Here is a 19,834-nt window from a genome sequence, read left to right as displayed (position 1 = left end):
AAGATTTAAAGGATCTGGTGGTTACTTTTTGTTGCTTCATATCAAAAGTCATCTTCTGAGGATTTGGAGTCCATGGCCTAACAAATCTGACCTATTACAAGGGCTGTGAGGTGGGGCCACAGGTGGTTTTAATGCTGAAGCTGTTCACTATAAAGGCCGGTGTTTCTGGTTAATCTTGTTAAGGTATGATTTTAAATGGATTTAAGAACAAAGCAAAGATGGAATGAAAATGGAGCAAAGTCAGGGAACATTTTTATGGTGTTTCAGGACAGCAGCCCAGCATGAACACTGCAGCACAAACAAACCCCCAAGATAGGGATCCCAGTACATCTTAAAAGGCTGTAACTCTATTACTGTTCTGTCCTAGAGACAAAATTCAAATTGAATGGCTTTGGAGAGAAGAGGACCTTCACAGATGCACAAAGCAATCTGTCTGAACACAGAAATCAAGACATAAAGATTTTACCAGCTACAGTATTCACATTACCTTAACTTTTCAACCATTTTGAGCTAAAGAGAAAATCCAAAGGTTCCTGTAAGATAATTTTTTTTTAAATTTTTACAGCCAGTAAAACAATACATCCAGGCAGCCTGTATGATACTTAGATGATGAAAGGTTAAATATAAAGAAATACCAATCTGCTGTCATTGATATCTACTCTGTTCTTTATTCCCTGCTGTCAGTTTTCTGTATATATCCATGGAAGAGCAGGGAAGCTCCAGAACAAAGCTGCACTGCATAATAATAACATACTTTTAATGAATGCTAATTATTCCAAAGTCTCTCCAAGAAGAACATGGGATTCCACCAGCTCACCAGAGTTGGCTCACTGAAGGAAACACGAGCTTCTTCTGCACTAAGCGGCTTCACCGGAGGGCGTCACTGATGCATGTGGTCGCAGGCAGACTTCACGGACTTCAATTACCAATCAAGTTTCTCTGAAAACAGTATTAGTAATATCTACTCTCAAATGTTATTTTTTTTCCTGACATCTTTGAATGACTTATGTTCAAGAAAGACTCACAGAACAACACAGATTTGACATATTCATTGTTTTATTCAAGTACAAAAATATTAGCAGCTCCGTGTTCATGTTTCAGTCATAAAAAGCTTCATCCAGTGGTAAAGGCAGCGAATTTGACACCCAGCTTTTTTGGCATACGCACTGCAGTTCACATTTCCACAGTAATAATTCAAAGCGATGTGGCCTGTTATTGCATATCTGTGACAACCGCAGCAAAATAACTCTTAAAGCGATTAAAAACCAGAACTGAACTGATCCGACAACAAGAATCATCTGCAGCCAAAGCGCCACATATCTTAATCATCAGTGCGACAGAGCGACACTGTTTGTCTGGGGAACACAAACTCTGAAAAATAAAAAATAAGCCAACTGATGACATGGTTCTTTTTTACTATGATGAACCACAACAGTTTTTTTTTTATATACACATGCACACACGCACACACAGATAAACAGGCCAACAACAGAGAAAAAAGTCTCTTTTTCAGTCTGCTTCTTGATGATCTATACACTTACACATTTAACCTTACAGTAATTGATTCAAGGTTACAAAGAAAAGTCTCAGACGATCTCATCTCAGGAGTGTTCATGAGTCACAGCGTGGTTTCCAGTTGTGCTGATTCCTTCATGCCTGCAGAAGCTGTCCCACCAGGGCAGGGCTCCTCTCCCGAATTAAGGCTGACGCGATCTCGGCGACCCGCGACGCTGACCTCTCCCAGTGCTTGGTGCCAGAGAGACAACAGGAGGAGAAAAACAAAAGACAGTGAGGTCATTTTTTAAAGAACATTCAATTAAAACAAGACAACAACACACTGCTAGTGTGAATAAAGTCCCAACATAACAGTTCAAATAACCATTTGTTCACTTTTATGTCTCTTCTCAGGAGACATGAGTGTGTTTAAGTCATCACAGGGTTTGTAACCTCAAAACTTCAGCCAGAAGCATCCAGTGAGCATTAGCAGCCAATTCAAAACAGTTGGAAACAATGTTCAAGCACACCCATGTTGTTCCACTTGCAGTAATGACAAAAGAAAGAAACAGATCTGTTAGTTGGATTTGTAACATCAGTGGCTTGGCTGTGCTCTGCTCTACACAGACACGAGTGACAAATTCGATGTTTAAAATTTACACGCACGCTTTCCACAAGAATTCCCCTAACGAGAGAAAAATCTAAACACGGCATGAAGTGCGTGGTATTCTGAATTCACCACTTTAATTTGATATTAACAATCGCAAATTCTGGTGGTGGATTTTCTCGACTAGCGTGTCAGTTTCACAGCTTGTTCAATCAACAGCCGAAAGCAATTTTCAAAAAAGGGCGAAAAGATCAGAACGGAACAGAAGTAAACCAGTTTCTTTTTTCAGAAATGTGGTTAAAATTCAAGCTCCCTTAATGTGAACCGATAAGATCTCCTTTGATATTTATGGTGCATGATATTGGACAGATCTGCAGTAAACCACACGTTCAGACAAAAGGAGACCAGTTTGGCCCTTTAAGGCGGGCTCCACTGTTGTGGTTGTTTTGCTTTCGTGATTCCTCTCGTCTGTATCTGTTTCTTTTTTCTATGCAGACCGCCTGCGCAATGCACTTTAAATGGTTCTCACTCCCCTGACTTCATTCCTTATAGGCTGCATTGACTCCCTACTTTGATTTAGTTTCTTGATGACGTCAGTGAGTGACCTGTTTTCCATTTTTTCAAAGGGAATGGAGTTCAAGGAGCTTCGCTTTTTTAAAACCATGGCTTGTTTTCTTACACAGATTTATGCTTCATGCTCAACCTGCCCTTTTTCATATAGAAACTGTGGACTTCATTATGGCTTTTGATGTAGCATTAAGCATTAAAGACAAATGTGCAACAACACGCAGCAAAGAGTATACTCAGAACACAAAACAGCACACACAGAGAAAGAAAAAGAAAAGCAAAGGTCTGGAAAAGATTAAGTTTTTGTAATGGAGTAAAATGTTTTCTACTCAAACACCAAAAAACATTCATGTTTTTTGTTTGCTACAGCACCTGCAGCTTATGGCTAAAAACCACCTCCTTCATATTGCGCAGCTCGCCCTCATGCTGACAAACCAGCACTGAACTGTTGAGGCTGGGGGTGGAGGCACACGTCAAGACCCCAAAGGATCCAGTGTTTCCCAGCAGATAATTAGACTGTAATGAGATCTTTCAGCTCCTCACTTTAGGGACTGCCACTGCCTTAGTTTCACCAACATTATCTCAGGCGTCACCTCCTGTCACACTAATGCTTTGCATTAATCTTCTCTGTTGTCTTCCTCTTTTCTTTGCATGAAGCTTTTTTGAATTTTTTAACTATTGCCACCATCTATAAACCATGCATCATCCTCTACCTTGACTACCTCTTCTCCTTGCATCTTCACCTTTCCAACTGTACTTTGTCTTGCTTCTACTTTTGTTCCTCTTCTCTCCATTGCATACCTTCAACCCCTCCATGTTCTCTTCCACCTGCTCAGATCACAATGTTGTCTATGAACATCATAGTCCACAGAAACTCCTACCTGTCCTCAACTGTTCACCTGTCCATCACCATCGCAAAGGAGCTCAGAGCAGATCCCTGATCGAATCCTACTCCCACTTTAAACCCATCTGTCACTCCTACTGCACACTTCACCACTGTCTTACTGTGACTTCCTTGTGCAGTATCACAGTTCCTCACTTGGCACCCTATTATCTGTGCAATTGATTCTGACCATCTCTATACCTCTCAAATACATATCAGATCCATCTATCACTGCTTATCTGGGTTTAGGGGCAGCAGTCTAAGCAGAGACATCCAGACCTTCCGCTTTCCGGCCACCTCCTCCAGCACATTTAGGGGGACATAAAGGCACTTCTGAGCCAGCTGAAAGCATATCCTGGGGGTGTCTCAGGTCCTCTTCCTGGAAAGGACACGACTGGAACATCTCAAATACTAGGAGGTGCCCAGGAAGCTCTGAGTCCCAAATGGCCAGCTCCTCATCCCATCTCTGAGCCCAGACACCCATAGGAGGAGGCTAATTTCCAATGCTTGTATCCACAATCGTATTCTTTCTGACACTACCGCGAGGTGAGTGTAGGAGCAGAGCTCAACCAATGAATCGACTGTTTTGCGTTCGTGCTCAGGTCTTTCTTCACCGCTACAGAGTCCACATCATTGCTGACACTGCACCAATCCATCAGTCGATCTCCTGCTTCACTTTCCTCTCACTCATGAACAAGACCCGGTAATACTTAAACTCCTCCAGCTGTGGCAGTAAATTTGTTTTTGGCCTGAAGTGGGCACATCGAACTCCCAGAGATTGCAATAGGAAGACATTGTGAGATATCGCCTGGATGGATCCCAAGAAAATATCAGAGACTATACTGGGTCCAGATGTTCTTCTTAATCCTGGTACTCAACTCATGCATAGTGCAGAGGGAATTTTCTGCCTTGGCAGAGGTATGCAACCCTTGTTATAATAAGTAATCACTAGCTCAGCCTTTCAACCTTTAGTTACTGTCTGTAAAGCTTTCCAAAACATTGCACATATTTGCAATGTTTGCGGTGGAAGACATACCACCAAAAGCTATATAATCCACTCAACATATTGTCACTTAGAAACCCACCATGCTTTGTTCAGGAAGTCTTTATCATTATTCCCACTTTCGCTTGTCTTGTTTAAGATCCAAAAACAAACCTATCAAAGTGCAATACTGTCAGACAAAAAGAATGGTCAAACCTACAATGCAGAATCCAGGTTTTAGTAATGGCAAATTATCCCTTACAACAGATTTGAATCAGACTTGCAGTATTTCAGCAAAATAACACCAACCAGGCTGACAGCTATTCTCCTGGGTCTGCAGCCGCTTTCATCAGCCAACTCTCAAAATGAAGGGTTTCTTAGAAAGGAATAAAAACATTTAGGAGGGCTTTTCACAAAGCTTTTAATTTTCTAACACCCACATAGAGGAAAATAAAAATATATTAAAAATATATCCTGCTAAAATGACAAATCATCTGATTTGTGATCTGGAACATCCTGTTTAGCACATATTTGGACCTGGCTTCTAAATACATTTAGTATTACAGATTGGTGTCGGCAGTTTAACGCATCTGGAGCAGAAAATAAGCTTTCTGTCACTCTGTCCTTTCTTGACCTTAAAGCCTAGCTCCACTAGCCAGCTTGTGCAGGGCCTGGATGGGAGTGCAACGAGGTGTGAGAGCGATGAGCGTGGAATTGGGCCTGACCATGGTTAAAGGGAGCAAGAAAACCTGGGATCCAGAGCTCCTAGAGCACTCCTCAATAATCAGAACCAGCAGGAGGAGGAATCAGATGACATTGATTTTCCACACCAAGAAACTGAAGGGGGAACTGAGGTATTGGAGTGCAGATCACCAATTGTGGCTTCATTGATTAAAGTAACATAGGTGAAATGGAAGAAAATAAATAAATAATATATGGAATTAATATATGATGAATGGGCTCCAGAGCCATTCTGTCATATGCCACCGCTTCTTAGTATGCCTTTTGATTTTTCTGAGGAATAAGATCAAGGGTGCCATTTTTCTTTATCGTGTACCCAAGCCATTCTTCTGTGGTTTAATCAATGGTACAATGAAACGAGGAGATTGGGCAGTACATCTGTAAGCAGTCAACAGAATGTGGCTGATAGCACAAAGTTACTCATATAGACTAAGGAATATGCACTGGTTCATCAGTGCGAGAAACCGAAAGTTTTGGTAAATGTGATTGCGTCTTTTCATTGTTTATTAGATGAAAGCATTCCTTCAGTTGTTATCTAAAACCAATTACATGTTCACACGGAAGGTTTTTGAAATGCTACATGTGTTTGGATGATCTGAAATACTGTGGGGATGATAAATGTGATGAGCACGATTATCAGCTGATTACCACCCAAGTGTACGGGACGAGGACCCTGGGAAAGTAGCAAGAATGCCGGGTGTCTCTTTGCAAATGGAAGACAGCTACAGCTATTAAACCACAACTAATCGCTCAATTATAGAAGTCTGTCTTCTAATAGACAAGCAAAAAAAAACCCAAACATTTTAATTTGAACACAAAAACACACAGAAAAAAATCAAGTCAAGATCACCAAGGAGGATCAAAGTTTTAAGCCTGCCTAAGACCCAGTGCTGAATTATTTCCACTCCAGATATGCAGCCTTTGAAATATGAATCACGCTTCATAAAACATCATTATTAAATCCAGTAGTTTTCTTGCACAGTGGAACACAAATACGACTTTAGCTCTTCACTGACTCGTGGCACAGCTTTAAGTAGTCACAACTGCCACTCAGGCTTCAAATGCGGTTGAGGAAAAGGCATAAGAAAAAGGGTAGAATTACTTACTACAACAACAAACTCCAAGCCCTCAGAGACATTTGCATATTAAACTGCTTTCAGGCTGAAATCTATATGACTTAAGTGTGAGGAACTTGCAAACTGATGGAAGAGCCGCAGTTTACTCCAGCAAGTAGATTTTCTTGACATACAAGAGCTGGTATGTCTGTTTAGCTGCCGCTGGCGGGGGTGCCACAGCTCGTGTCTCCTCTTTCCACTGTGGACCATACAGGATGAATAAAGCAGCTCACTGGCTCATTGTTATGGGCACGCAAACATCCATGAGAGGGATTACATGTGTTGGGACAGATGCCTACAGAAGACTGAACACATGCACAGACCGCATAGACACTTTAGTGTGCATGAGCCTATGCATGCGCCCACATACACACACACTAGGAGGTGGAATGTGATCCTGGAGGATTTGCATGTCTCCAGATCTTCATCATCATCAGAACCCATGTCCTCCAGCGTTGTCTGAGATGGTTTTCCACTGTTTCAGACCCGGCCTCTCTTCCAGTCGTATGTAGATGAATAAACCAGTTAACTCGAAGCTGAATTTTTCTCACTGTGGCAGAGCTGAGATAAACAGACTGGGAGTGGGCATTTGGACTGACATGAGATGAAACCTCAAGCCAAAGCATAACTGAGCCCCCGTGAGACGAAACCCACAAGCAAATTAGTTTGATTGATGGTCCTTTATGAGCTAATAGGCACTCCTCACCTGTTTACAATGTGGAATTAATCATCAGATGTTCCAAAGGCAGAAAATCCACATGTGCCAAAGTCTAAGTGCAGACAGCAGGAGGGTATTTTATTTTATTTTAAAAGGGCTGGATTTTACGAGATTCACTTTATTATTATTAGTCGTGAGGGAACCTCACTTTCCACTTCATAATGATTAACTGCCACAAATCCCCACTTAAAGCCAAAAGTATCATCATTTATTCACATTAGTGGAAGGACAATCGCTAGTGTATGTCATATTAAATAGGAAAGCAACACATTTACATTTTGAAACACTTTTTCCCCCCAACACTGTCTGCTACATCCATTAGTGACACGTCCAATCTCTTGGTGGCCAAAATGGCATTTATGTAGTTTTTCTTCACAGGTTTTATATTTTAGAACAGAGAGAAAACAATATATGAACTGGTATCAAGGGGAAAATACCACTGGATACAAACCACAGCTGGAGAGAGTTGTGGAGAGCTTAAGGGTTTTCTTTTAATTTTTAGGCTTGTGCTACAAAAACGTGGATTTCAGCTGCGGCTTGCAGGCCCATTAGAAAATTAAGTTACAGCTTTGTTTTGACACATAAACAATGCGATCTACTGTATAATCCTATGACGGTGCAGTAACTAAAGGGAAAATGTTCCCAATCATTCCCATGTGTACAAATGCAACACATGCAACAGGCCTGTTATTCCACACGGCAACCGCAAGTTTACAGAATGGAACTTCAATCATTAGCTTCTATTTTTGCTTACTGTTTGAAGGAAAGATTTTGACAAGTCGTGAGGTGACAGGTCTTTGAAATGCATGGGGAAGAATGGGGGAGGAGAGCATCAGTGGACCACACAATAAGCGATCCTCAAACTCTCTACTTCTAAATGCCACTGATGCAATCAACCTTTCCATCTTAAAGAGCACGCAGCGGCACTTCTGCCACACAAGAAGGGCCAGCTTTGATGCAGAAAGGTTTCAGGCAATTAGGGCTTTTAGCTGTGATAATTTGCACATCTCTGTCATTCTCATGAGAACCTGGGCCCTCTGGTCCACTCATATTCCCTTTATAAAATGCCAAGAACCAGGTCCTAATATAAAAACAGCTTATGGAAAGGCTTGGCACTGACCCCAAGCTAAGAGAACTGGAAAGAGTTGTTAGAGTCACACTAGCTACCATAGCTAAAGTGGCCAAGAACATCAGGAGAGTTTTTATCACCTCTTTTCATCATCCTAATATTTTACTGTCTCTGCATTTTTCTCTGTGACATAAAAGTGCTGTAGTACAAATGGCTGTAGGATCCACTTGAGGGCAGTATCATTACTGGCATTGTGGCCAGACAGCGTTCTCTACTCTGGGAGTCTTAAAAGTCAAAACCATCACCTAATGTGAGCCTCGGTGAGCAATGCTCTTTAATAGAAGTCATTTCTCAGGAAAACTCTCCCCAAACGACCTGCCTTACTGAATCCCAGTGATATAATACTGCTAAAAACACCCAGTGCTTTTAACACAGAGAGGATAGTGTTTCAGGGCTTCTGACAGCTCGTCCCTGAGTGGGTATTGTGGTCCTCTTGCTCCCTCCTCTCTGTGTATCATTGAAGACAGGCAGTAGCTAGGGGCTAAACTGAGAAGGGAGAGGGGGATAACAGGTTCAATTACTGGTCAGTCTGATTAGAGCCCTGAATGTTACACCACCAATGTCCTGTAGAGATTCATTGATGTAATCAGGAGCTGTGGCAGAATGACTAACTCCCTCTACTGAAAGCAGCACCAAGCAATACACCAGTACAATACATTTTATCTTATTTTTTATTCTTTGGTGTCAAGTTAATTTTGGAAACTTTGGGATCTCTTTTCGGATATAATTTGACAAAAGTTTCTGTGGATTGGTTTAGTGGATTTGTTTAGCAGCATATAATTAGCGACACATTGAGCCAATAGACTGGTGGGTTATTGGGATTTAAAAAAGTAGATGTAGATGAGAATATTAAAACAGTTAAAACAGTAATAGTGAAGAACTGTGTTACAGAATTTGCATGAAGATTACAGAGCAGTTCAAGAAAAGAAATGTAATGGGAATGTGCACAAAGCAGGAAGAAAACTGAAACGTTTTGCCAAAATGGTAAACTTATATTCAGCTCTAGCTGGAGCATTAAGAGTACTTTTAGTCCAGGCATCAGTATTAAAATGTAGTTTTAGTGTATTTCTACTGTTAGAGACCATTACACTTCAAACTTTTTTTCTTCCATTTAAACTACTCCCTTTGTTTGATCAACATAACCCACAATAGAGAGTATTAAAAGTCCTGGCATCGTTTTTGCATTCTGTGCTTAAAAAACAACATAAATCAATTATGAAGATTAATTTATTTTCTTGCACATAACATTTCAGATCCATGGTAAATTTGTGCTCTACAGGAAGTTAGAAATAATACATGGAAGTGATAGAAGAAAGAGCAAGGAAAGGAAATGTATATAATTGTGATCTGTACCAAGACGTGCAGTTTTATGTGAAAGCTAATGTTCAGTTTTGCTGCTTGGAGAAAAGATAGTAAATCTAACTGAAAGACAAAAACAAAATATGCAACGACAGGAGATAAGAAGAAAGGAAATAAAACTAAAAATAAAAGTATTTCATATCAGTAAACATACTTTCCAGATATGATAATGACGGGGATACTGACCGCAGCACATTATGGGACAAACGAACAGAGGCTCTATCTTCAATCTACTGAGATGGAATGAATAAAAGATGACCAATAACTGCCAAACTTCAGTCAGGCACTTGGATTAAAGTGACAGGAGACAGAGAAGAAAGAAAACGCTCACACACATACATCCAAATATTAGATTTAGATCCAAACAGTGCTAATATTTACCGCTGAGCTTCAGGTCTAAACAACTTTCAGAGTATATATCAGGCTTACACTGAAAGTTCAGCCATAAATTTAAAAGCCGTCTGTATCCAAGCTAAGAGACTGGGACCTAAAGCTGACAGAGATGACAGTGACATAAGTATTATTTCGTACTTCTCAGAGATGAAGCGTCTCTAGGGAGTGTGTTTTTATTGAATTTTGCTGAGGTATTTAGTGTTGCTGCCTGAATGTCTGTATTTTAGATATTCCCATCATTCCCATTCTGCCTCACTTCATCTGAAAGGGACTATAATGTAGGAAAATGAATAAGTCTGTATCCCGCCCTACTTTTGTGAGGCTTCCTCAGACTTTCCAAAAGTCCAAAAGAGCTGACAGGTTAAAAAAAAGAACTTTTGTCCTGATAACTGCCTTTTGAGATCACATTGAGAGAACAACTGCTGCCACACAACCTTTTCACGGTACACTGGAAAAGCTCTTTCAACAAGGGTTTCCAAAATATCCTGTCTAGGGGCATCCGTCGGGCAAACAAAGCAGTTTGTTAGTCATGTCCCATGTGCGACTTCTCCTTCTGTGTACCCTCCAGAGAAAAGGAAAACTCTGCTAAGAATGGGACACTGAGGTGGTCTGTATTTCCACTGGAGCCCTTCAGTGAGAACTTTTTGAACAAGCTCTGGTGAGAGATGACTTTGTTTGAATTCAACTCACCGAAAGACAGACCTCAAAACAGTGTGCAAGAACAATGGATCCTTAGTTGAGGAGGTATGAAAGCATGAAGGCATGGGTGGGGAGTTATGAACTGGGACATACCAAATCCTCCGTGCGCTGAGAGAGAAGAACAAGCGCACACACACTCGCCACAGAAGCCTCATTTACTGATCACATTGTATCACTTACAGAAACCCAGGGAGGCTAAATACACTCCATATCGCAGGTCATCTGAGGTCAGCTGCAGGTGCAGGCAGATTTTAGAAAACAAGACATTTATTACTACCTGGGTTTTCAGCAGCATCCTGGCCAAGACTCGGTGCCCTCACTTCCATCGCTAATGCTAAACATGCAAACATAGGTGCAACACAATGTTTTTATACTCCTGTCAAAATACCAGTGTGCTGCAGACTAAACAACAGGGGGATGCTACCCATGTGGTTTGAGAGATGAAGAGTGAACAGAATTGCTACAAGAAACTGTTAAGAAAAATGTTTTTACACAAGGCTTCATGAGAAAACTCTTGGAAAAACTCATTTTGCAGTTTTAACCAGGCAAATTCAACATGTCAGCTGTGGAAAATCATCGGTTGGGCACATAGACTGTATATAGAGGATGGCTGCAGATCCAGAGACATAACATCATAGTTTGTGGATTTGCATTTTGGTGAGTGGGTTCAGTGCTAGCACCAAGGAAACTGCATCAATTGACTTCATGGGTGCACACAGAGCTAGGCAATAAAACAATAACATAATTATCATGCAAAGGTCTTAGCAATATAAACATAAGTTGTACAATGTTGCAGTATATTTATCATATTTAACTTCTGACAGGAAAAAAATTAACCTTCTGTTTATATATCAAATTAGGTTTAAAGGGGAACCTTTAGGGTTAACAGAAATAGTGATTTGATTTATATTGGGATACATATCGATATCAGTTTACATGAGAAAAAGTATTTTTTATTTTTCGGAGGAAAGCAATATGGATTTTAATCCTCGTTTCTAATTTTCCATAAGGACTGATGAGGACGGCCACATTTTTACCAACCTCTTGGGGCTTTCTGCTCTACTTTTTTTGGTCTGAACTTGTTACGTGCTGTTCTACAGCTATTTTCAACCATAAACAGCCACGCAAGCACGTGTGCCAAGGTCTCTGCAAATAAAAGCACGAGTAGAGTAAGAAGGTGAGTGGCACAAAAACAAACCTTGATGAGGTCCGTTAACTGAAAGCATAATTTCAGCAGAGCTGCACTTCCCCACCAGTAAACTGAAACCAGCACTACCGTGGGTGGTCAGAAAGGCCTAAAAACCAAGTGGCAAAACAAATATACATGTATGTTCGGCTCTTTCTCTGCGTGACTGAATGTTTACAAACTCATAATGAAGAACTGGCTTAAACCGATCTTCCATAAGAATAAACTCTCTGTTTCAAATATATTCCCTCTTGGAATGTCATTTTCCAATTGTCTGCAAGATTCTCCCTGATTCAAGACACATCAACCCAAACACAACGCTGCTGGTCTTTTTAATCTATGAAATCAAAGCTGAGTAAACACCGCTTTGGTATGTCTAATTCCTTGAGCCAAACTCCAGCGGTCAAGTTTCACACATACCAACACACATCTGGAGCACTCAGCGTGGAAGATCAAGCTTGATATTCTGCACATGTCAAGGCAGTGAATGGCTCGACCCTAACTCTACAAATACATTACTAAGATGGGAGTGATCCCAGGCTTCTGTCTTTATGGAGATGTCAGGATTCAACTGAGGGAGCCAAGTGCTCTCATCCACTTTTCCAGAAGGATCTTAAAGTAAAAACGACATAATTGTCAGAAGAAAGACAACTACTTAGACAACAACAGGGGAAAAATTATGTGAAGGGGCAGGGTGGATACTGAACTTTTACTCTCTGAACCCACTGAAAGACCTGCCAAATGTGTCTCAGAAACATTTTGGTAACAATAAACAGATTTGTGTAATGCCACGTCATTTCTTATCTGTGTTGTTTTCTGCACTGTTTGGATTAAGTTATATGATGTTACTTAGTGTTTATTATTTTAACTCACAATTTATCTCTTATTTTCAACTGGACTAAAATATCCGAGGAGACTACTGCATGCAATCGTAGGTTATAATTGAATACATTTAACGTTCCAACAGAAAAATTAACACCAGACACCAGTCACATCTAACAGAAAGGTTAGCAGTGAGCGGAGACAGCAACCATCCTTGATTTCTCTTGACCCTAACAGCAGGCAAACACAGAGATGTCACGAAAAGAGCTTCACTTGTTTGTTTCTAATGTCTGGTGATCCACTTGCTTCTTCTTTTTTTTTAAACATCAGCTGTAGTTGCCATCCAGTTATTTCAGTAGGACTACTATTAGGCTGGTATTTGTACTAAAAAGTACCAGTAAGAACCAAAGTAGTTATAATAAAATTTGGTATATATTGTGATTTACTGATCTCTTAACTTTTCATCAAGTCAATTAGTCCTGGGTAGTATTATGGCATCTAGCATAGCAGGATTTTTAGAAAACAATTTTATCTTTAAAACCTTAAAAAAAAAACAACCTAGACACTGTTACTAATGGGCGAAAGTAGGAACGTTTGTGTAGTAAAACAACCCTGCACATTCCTGGCTACATTTACTTCATTTTTTTGACAAGCATAAATACCCTTGTTTACATCGATCATCAATCATAATAGTTCCTAAACGCTTTGGCTTGATACCAGAGCCACTGCCGCCCCTCAGATTTATCTGCTGACCGCAGCTCTTTAAAAAATCATTTAAGAACTCAAAGATTTTGTGAGATGTGGTTAGTAGAGATATCCAGTTCACTGAGCTTGTTTCCTTTTATCCAATGCTCTGCATCGCCATGAAAAACCATTCTTTTATTCGGCACAGAATAACTGTTGGATTTAGGATGTGAAATAGTCAGGAGTGAGCTGAAAACACAGAGACAGCAGCCTTCCCTAATCTCCCCCCGACTTCAGCAGGAGTACAACTCCACGGGCGTCACAGCAAGATTTTCACTTGGTCGTGTACGGTTTCACCTGTCTGCCTTTCAGACCCAGATCTGAACAGGTAGAGGAGAATAGGCCTATAGAGTCCTCTTCTTTTCCTCTTCCCTCCCCTCCCTCTTCTCCTTTCTCTCCCTCTCTTTTCTTCCTGGCCGGCTAATCTCTTCTCAGGTTTAGGGTTCCCGGTTCGGGCTCTTTGAGGAGGAGGAAATATGGGGTTGGGTAAACATCAGGGCTCTCACTGCAGGGATTACAACACCCATATATCACTGAGACAACTCCCTTTTCAACAAATGACAAGTCACCAGGACCCTGTGCGAGAAAGGATCCAATGACACTTCCTATCAACACAGCAGACACCGATAGCATATACCGTCACCGTTTTCACAACATCGTGTTAGTTTATGAGGATCCGGTGTCTTCGCATTCTCAGCCAACGTCTTCAGATCGGTTTGAGGTTTTCACACATTGTTGCACCTGATGTTTGGCTTGTGGGCATCTTCAAAGAGGCAACAGCACAAACGGAAAAGAACTCTAGAGAAGCTCTTTGATCCTTTCAGAGAGAGTGCCGTTCATTGCCCAAAGACTCCATTTCACTCTCTCCTGTTGACAAAGCGAAGTACCATGCATGGCAACGTGCTGCTGGATGCATTGTGCTTCAGCGGCTGGGTGTTATAAAGTAAAACCACAATCGGGCCTCATTTAAGAAAAACACACTTTTTATCCAAAAAGACATCACCGAAGGTCAATGAGGTGGATCAGTTTTCCAACCTCACTGGGACGAGCACAATTCCATGTGCTCATGCATTTTAGCTGTCAAAAGGTTAAAATTCAATTAGCCAAACAGCTTTTCTTTTCCAAAGCAGTGGGTGCGTCCAATAATTCCTCAGTGCGATGCATAATGAGAAGTGAGGGACACTTAAATGCACTCCCCAGTTGTGCTTTTCACTTGTGTGCAGTTGACAACGAGCAGTCATGTCAGAGCAAAGGATGAAATCATTTAGGGAGGAACAAAAGGCACCCAAAATTTATGGACGATTAACAATGATGCGTGTAAAAAATTGGAAAATAGACACTGTGGTGATGCTACACATGTTTTTACTATTGATGGCAAATTGAGAATAAAGCTACAACATCTTAAATTTATAAAGCGTTGTTACGTTTTTTGTAAAGTGTTTATATAAATATTTTCACTGGAATGTGGCTCTAATATTCACATTTCTCACAGAACAGTATTCTGGTCAGCAGTATACAGCACCACGTTACTTTGTAGTAACATCCTAAAGGTTAAACTCCACTGAAGAGAAATTATAACTAAACACATTCTCATAATGTACCTGTTCAGTTTTTCTATAATGAATCCTTGATATTTTCATTATTATTTTTAATTTTCAATACCAGCATTAGTGTTTTAACACTATGTCCTTACAGATTGTTTACTTTAAAGGATTTTTTGATACTAATTGCAGTATTAGCCTGGCTAATTATCAAGTAAGTAAAACTTAAAATATTTGCATAGAATAAAGAAACGTGTTGACCTATAAACTTAGACTTTGCACTTTGAGCTTTAGAGTTTAGTCATATTTCTACTATTAGGTAAGCTAAGCTAACCTACTCCTGGCTGTAATTTTAGACTGAACACACCCCTTGTGCTGATCTTCTTTCAATAAGACAACAAGGAGGCAAAATTAAAATGAAGTAAATTAGTGGTTTTTAGACACCAAAATGAGTCCAAACCTTAAAACAACAGGTCAGCAAAAAAGCATCAGCAGTTTTGTAGTTTTTTCCCCTCCGTGTATATATGATTTTTTTTACACAATAATTTATTCTGGTTGATTTGCTGTCCCCTAGAGCAGCTATCCATCTTCTCCAGGAACACCTCAGTGCTGATAATAGAGGAGTATAATCCTTCATCATTACTGTTACACACATTAACAGTAGTCATAGTTCAAATTGTGACAGATTGTGTATCTGATTTGTACAACATGACCTCATAATACTGCACAGGAAAGCACCAATTGTGAAATTTTGGGTTGAAATCAATACGGATGTGTAAAAATAACAATTTGGACAGTGGCTGAAGAAATACTAATTTTGTTCATCTTAAAGATAATAAAGGACGAGACAAGTCTTTTGGGTCCTTATGTGATTTACTTTGGACATTTAATCAGCACATCAGCCCTACTTGCAATAAGCTGATTATTGGTTACTGGCAATAGTTTAATAAGCAAGATAACCTCCATCCAATCTTAGGATCCAGGACAGCCAGGCATTCTCTTAGCGAGATAGAATTTAGACCACTGAGTTGTTTTGTACAGAATGGAGGGAACTCTTTAGAAATTGCATGGTAGTGGTGAAATTTCTACACATACACAGAGTCATAAAAAGCAAAAAATGCACACTAACTATGTTTAATAATAGAGAGCAAGCTATCAAGTGTCACAGGGAAGATATATGTATAAAGCTGTAGACAGAGGCATAACTAAATGTTTGCAGTCTGCACTGGCTTCCCTTACAAAGACATTCTGAGAAATCCAAACAGGAAAACTTGACCTTTCTTTGCAAGGAACAGAAAATGCAATCCAGACCATGTTGTCATGGGGAAAACACAACATGTTCGTCTTCATGCGACCAAACTGTAGACATCATAATTCTCTGGATGACAAAATTCTGAAAATCATGGCAAAGATACTAACAATAGTTACATGTTCACTCATGTGAATTCATGCCACCCCAGCTTCTTTTTTAATGGCTCTGTTTATTTAAAGACTAATAATCCACGTGGAGCTAATGAATCTTTCACTAATATTAAAATCAAATTAACAGCAATGTTAATAGTGGTGTCTGCTTTCAGATATTTTTTTATTCAAGTCAAAGACATGCAGCAAACTTAGGTATAAAAGCAATATTCATATAAGGTGTACGGCTGATGGAGCGTGTGTTGGCAGGCATCGCCGCAAGTATGAATAAGGACATCTGGGAAGAATTATCCTCATTATAACAAAAAGCTATCAGTGATTTATAGGAGGTTGTATTCTGTTGTTCCACTATCTCATAACGATAAGAATTTTAGCATGGCGAAATGCGCATTATCTCTGTCACTCCCTTTCCCTTTCCTCTTTTCTCTCTAAGGAGTTAAACAGGATGACTAATTAACAACTTTACTCTTCGCAATTCTCAGGAAAACCATGATATCCAACATCCGATAGTAGAATCAATCTCACATGTGGGGCAGCGACATTTTGCATGCCTCACTACCGAGAAAACAAAACATCTCTTTTTAATTAAACAACAGTGCGGTGTCAAGACCTGATGCGACATACCATCTCACTGACCACGAACAAAACGGGCTCATCCCATCACATTTTTCTTCTTCTTCTTTTTCCTCTCACCAATGTGAACAAACCCGACATGCTCAAACATCCTCTTGCCTGAGGCAAAGAGGTTTTTACCATTTATTTGTGAAGTGATGCAGCTGCCAAGAAACCTCATTTGTCAGGAACATGAATCACAACGAATGTCATATTTAAGGCCAATAACGCCATGAATATTCATTTATATTGTCTTAGGTTTGCTTTACACATCTGGCCCAAAAACAGTGATTTGATTTGATGGCTTTAGTAGCATGAATCTTGATATTTCTCACTGTGGGGGAAGAATAATTTCTCCTTATATAATCCTGCAATAAGTAAGAAGTCAGATATGGATTTCAGATCAAGTCTTACAGTCACATCCATCCTAATGACTCCAGTACACATTTGGAGGGCCTTACATAGGATCCCCACATCAGGTTAACTGTTGTGACTTGGCCTACATGTACTTCATTCGAACTGCACAGTGCTTTGGACCTAAAGCACCTCTGCATATTTTTCATCCCTGTCATTCAGTTCAAAAAACAACTCATATAACAGAGGATTTAAAGTTTCTATCCATCCTCTTAGTCGCACTACTGGGCACATTTATTCCAATGCAAATGAGGATGTGTGTGCATCCTAAAATGTACAGATGGCTGATATAAGACAGCAACATTACCTGAAAGACAAAAAGTCTGACAAGACATTGGAACTACAGTTAAAAATAACTTTTCCACTGCTTTAAATTTGGCCTTTCTTAGTTGTGCATTTCTCAATAACTCTTAAGTTCACTTTAAAAAGAAATAAAAGGAAGGAATGGAGAAGATGGAGAAAAGACAACACTCTTACCTCTGACTGTTTAAGCTGGATGCCATAGATGAGAATATTTCTGTGCTTGGCTGTTGAGGCCAACTCCATGATTGCCGTGGGTGCTCTCTCGCTGACAGGGAGCTCATCAGTCCTGCTGAAGTGCACCTATCAAAACAAAGACCACCGCACCCAATCAGAAAACAACTGCCAATAAAGAATAGCAATTACGCCCCATTTTGGAGCAATTACAGGACATTGTTCAAGCAGTAGTTTAAACATGTTGCAGCTCAATAGGCTTATTTGTTTAGGGCTATGTTTGGGGAAGTTCAGGGAAGCATGAGCGTCTGCTTAGAGTAAACAGAGGTTGGTTGATACACAATCCTGTCTGAGGATATAATGACTCTAATTGAGTTGTAAATCTTATGGACCTCTGGGGTTTATTTTCCTCAATTAGGGTAGCATAATCCAGATACCATGGTTCAGGTTACTGTGTCATCTCTATGAGCAGCTAAACTTTAGTCGATTTCCATAACCATACTGCTGACAGCAACTTAAATGGAGATTTATTCCTTTCAATTATTCTGTCACATATCGTAAAAAACTGCGGCAGTGAGATGCAATAGTCAGGAGAATAGTTTCAAAAATGTCAAGACATCTGCTTTAAACGTACAATTATTGCACTCTCCTTGAATATCAATCAAATGTTGGTTGTCATCAGCTGAAGTTCCAACTTGAAAACTGATTATTCAGCACATTCGCAGGGGTAGGACACCAAATTGTCTTATTCGGGCCAAGAATCCTCAACGGTGAGCGAGCTCATGAAGAATGAGAGTATTTGTCCTTATTAGACTGGATTTTACCAGAAATTAAAAAAAACTTGAACATAGACACTATTGTTATTGGGCACCTTCCATAATGACTTAGAGGGGATGCTAAGCTGATGTAAAATATACTTGAAGAGCCCCCAACAACCTGACAATCAATCAAGTACAAGCTGCTTGAGTGATAATTATACAATAATAATATTATTGATATTAATGGTAATAAACTTCAGGCAAATGTTTATCATAGATTGGTGATTTCTTATAGCGTAAACTCAACAGCAACATTTTTTTTCTTTGAAATGTCTTGCTCAAGGCCATAACATCTTAGACTAAGTAAAAGAAAGTGACCTCCATTATCCGGTCTCCTTTACTCCCCTTGAGGCTACCACCATCACATGGATAACACCAACACTTGAAACTCTATGATCCCTCAGTGATCACTACCATGTGATCAAGCCTGGGATAAATAACGGGGTGCATATGCAATCTAATAATAGCCCCAGGCAAACCCCCCCCCCCAAAAAAACCCAGACACTCTGGTGCAGGATCAAATCGCTTAGGAGGACTGCCTCATCTTTTGCCGTATTCTCAACTTTCCAGGCTGAGTTTATGCACATTTGAATGTTGACGAAATTAGGTTAGGCATAGATGGGGGGAAAAATGACAGATGTGATTTACTTTAATAGAATACGCTTTAATTCTCCCTTTTGGTTTTCCCCTGCAAATTTCTAAAGGCATTTTTTATATTCCAATCAATGAATCAATCCTTTAAATAGCAATTTGGTAACAAAAAATAATCTGAAATCCAGCGTGGTTTTATAATTCACAGTCTCACTGTAGATCAGAGCATCACTGCATGTTACATAAGGAAGTACTAGGTCTATATAGACTGATAGAATACAATTACAGGAGCAATCAAATTCTAATAACTTCTATCTTCTTCATGTACTGTGATATGGACAGGACTCCTCTCATTTATACAGCAGCATAGAAGACAACAACAAAAGACAAAAAAGTGACAACAGAAATATGCAGCAACCAGGCTCCTTTAAGCTGCCAACAGAACTCTGATCTACTGAACCACAAACTCTGATGTTTGGAGCCCAGTCAGCAAATTGGGCTGTTGTTTGTGTTCTGCAGGTCC

At 39.9% G+C, this 19,834-nt stretch overlaps 1 protein-coding gene across 1 annotated transcript in view; it reads right to left on the bottom strand.

Moving 5' to 3' along the window:
* Positions 1-1,038: 1,038 nt before the first annotated feature.
* crppa (CDP-L-ribitol pyrophosphorylase A) overlaps positions 1,039-19,834 on the bottom strand; it is a 48,576-nt gene continuing 29,780 nt past the window's right edge. The window contains exons 9-10 of the mRNA XM_005739249.1: positions 17,906-18,031; positions 1,039-1,746 (exon numbers count right to left, since the gene is read on the bottom strand). Of these exons, the coding sequence (XP_005739306.1) occupies positions 1,651-1,746; positions 17,906-18,031 (222 nt within the window). The 3' untranslated portion in view covers positions 1,039-1,650. The remainder of the gene's footprint in view (positions 1,747-17,905; positions 18,032-19,834) is intronic.

The sequence above is a fragment of the Pundamilia nyererei genome, unplaced genomic scaffold (assembly GCF_000239375.1).
Source record: "Pundamilia nyererei isolate P.nyererei 1_Seehausen unplaced genomic scaffold, PunNye1.0 scaffold00090, whole genome shotgun sequence".
In the NCBI taxonomy this organism is placed as follows: Eukaryota; Metazoa; Chordata; class Actinopteri; order Cichliformes; family Cichlidae; genus Pundamilia; species Pundamilia nyererei.
This window is presented reverse-complemented; position numbering and strand designations above follow the sequence as displayed.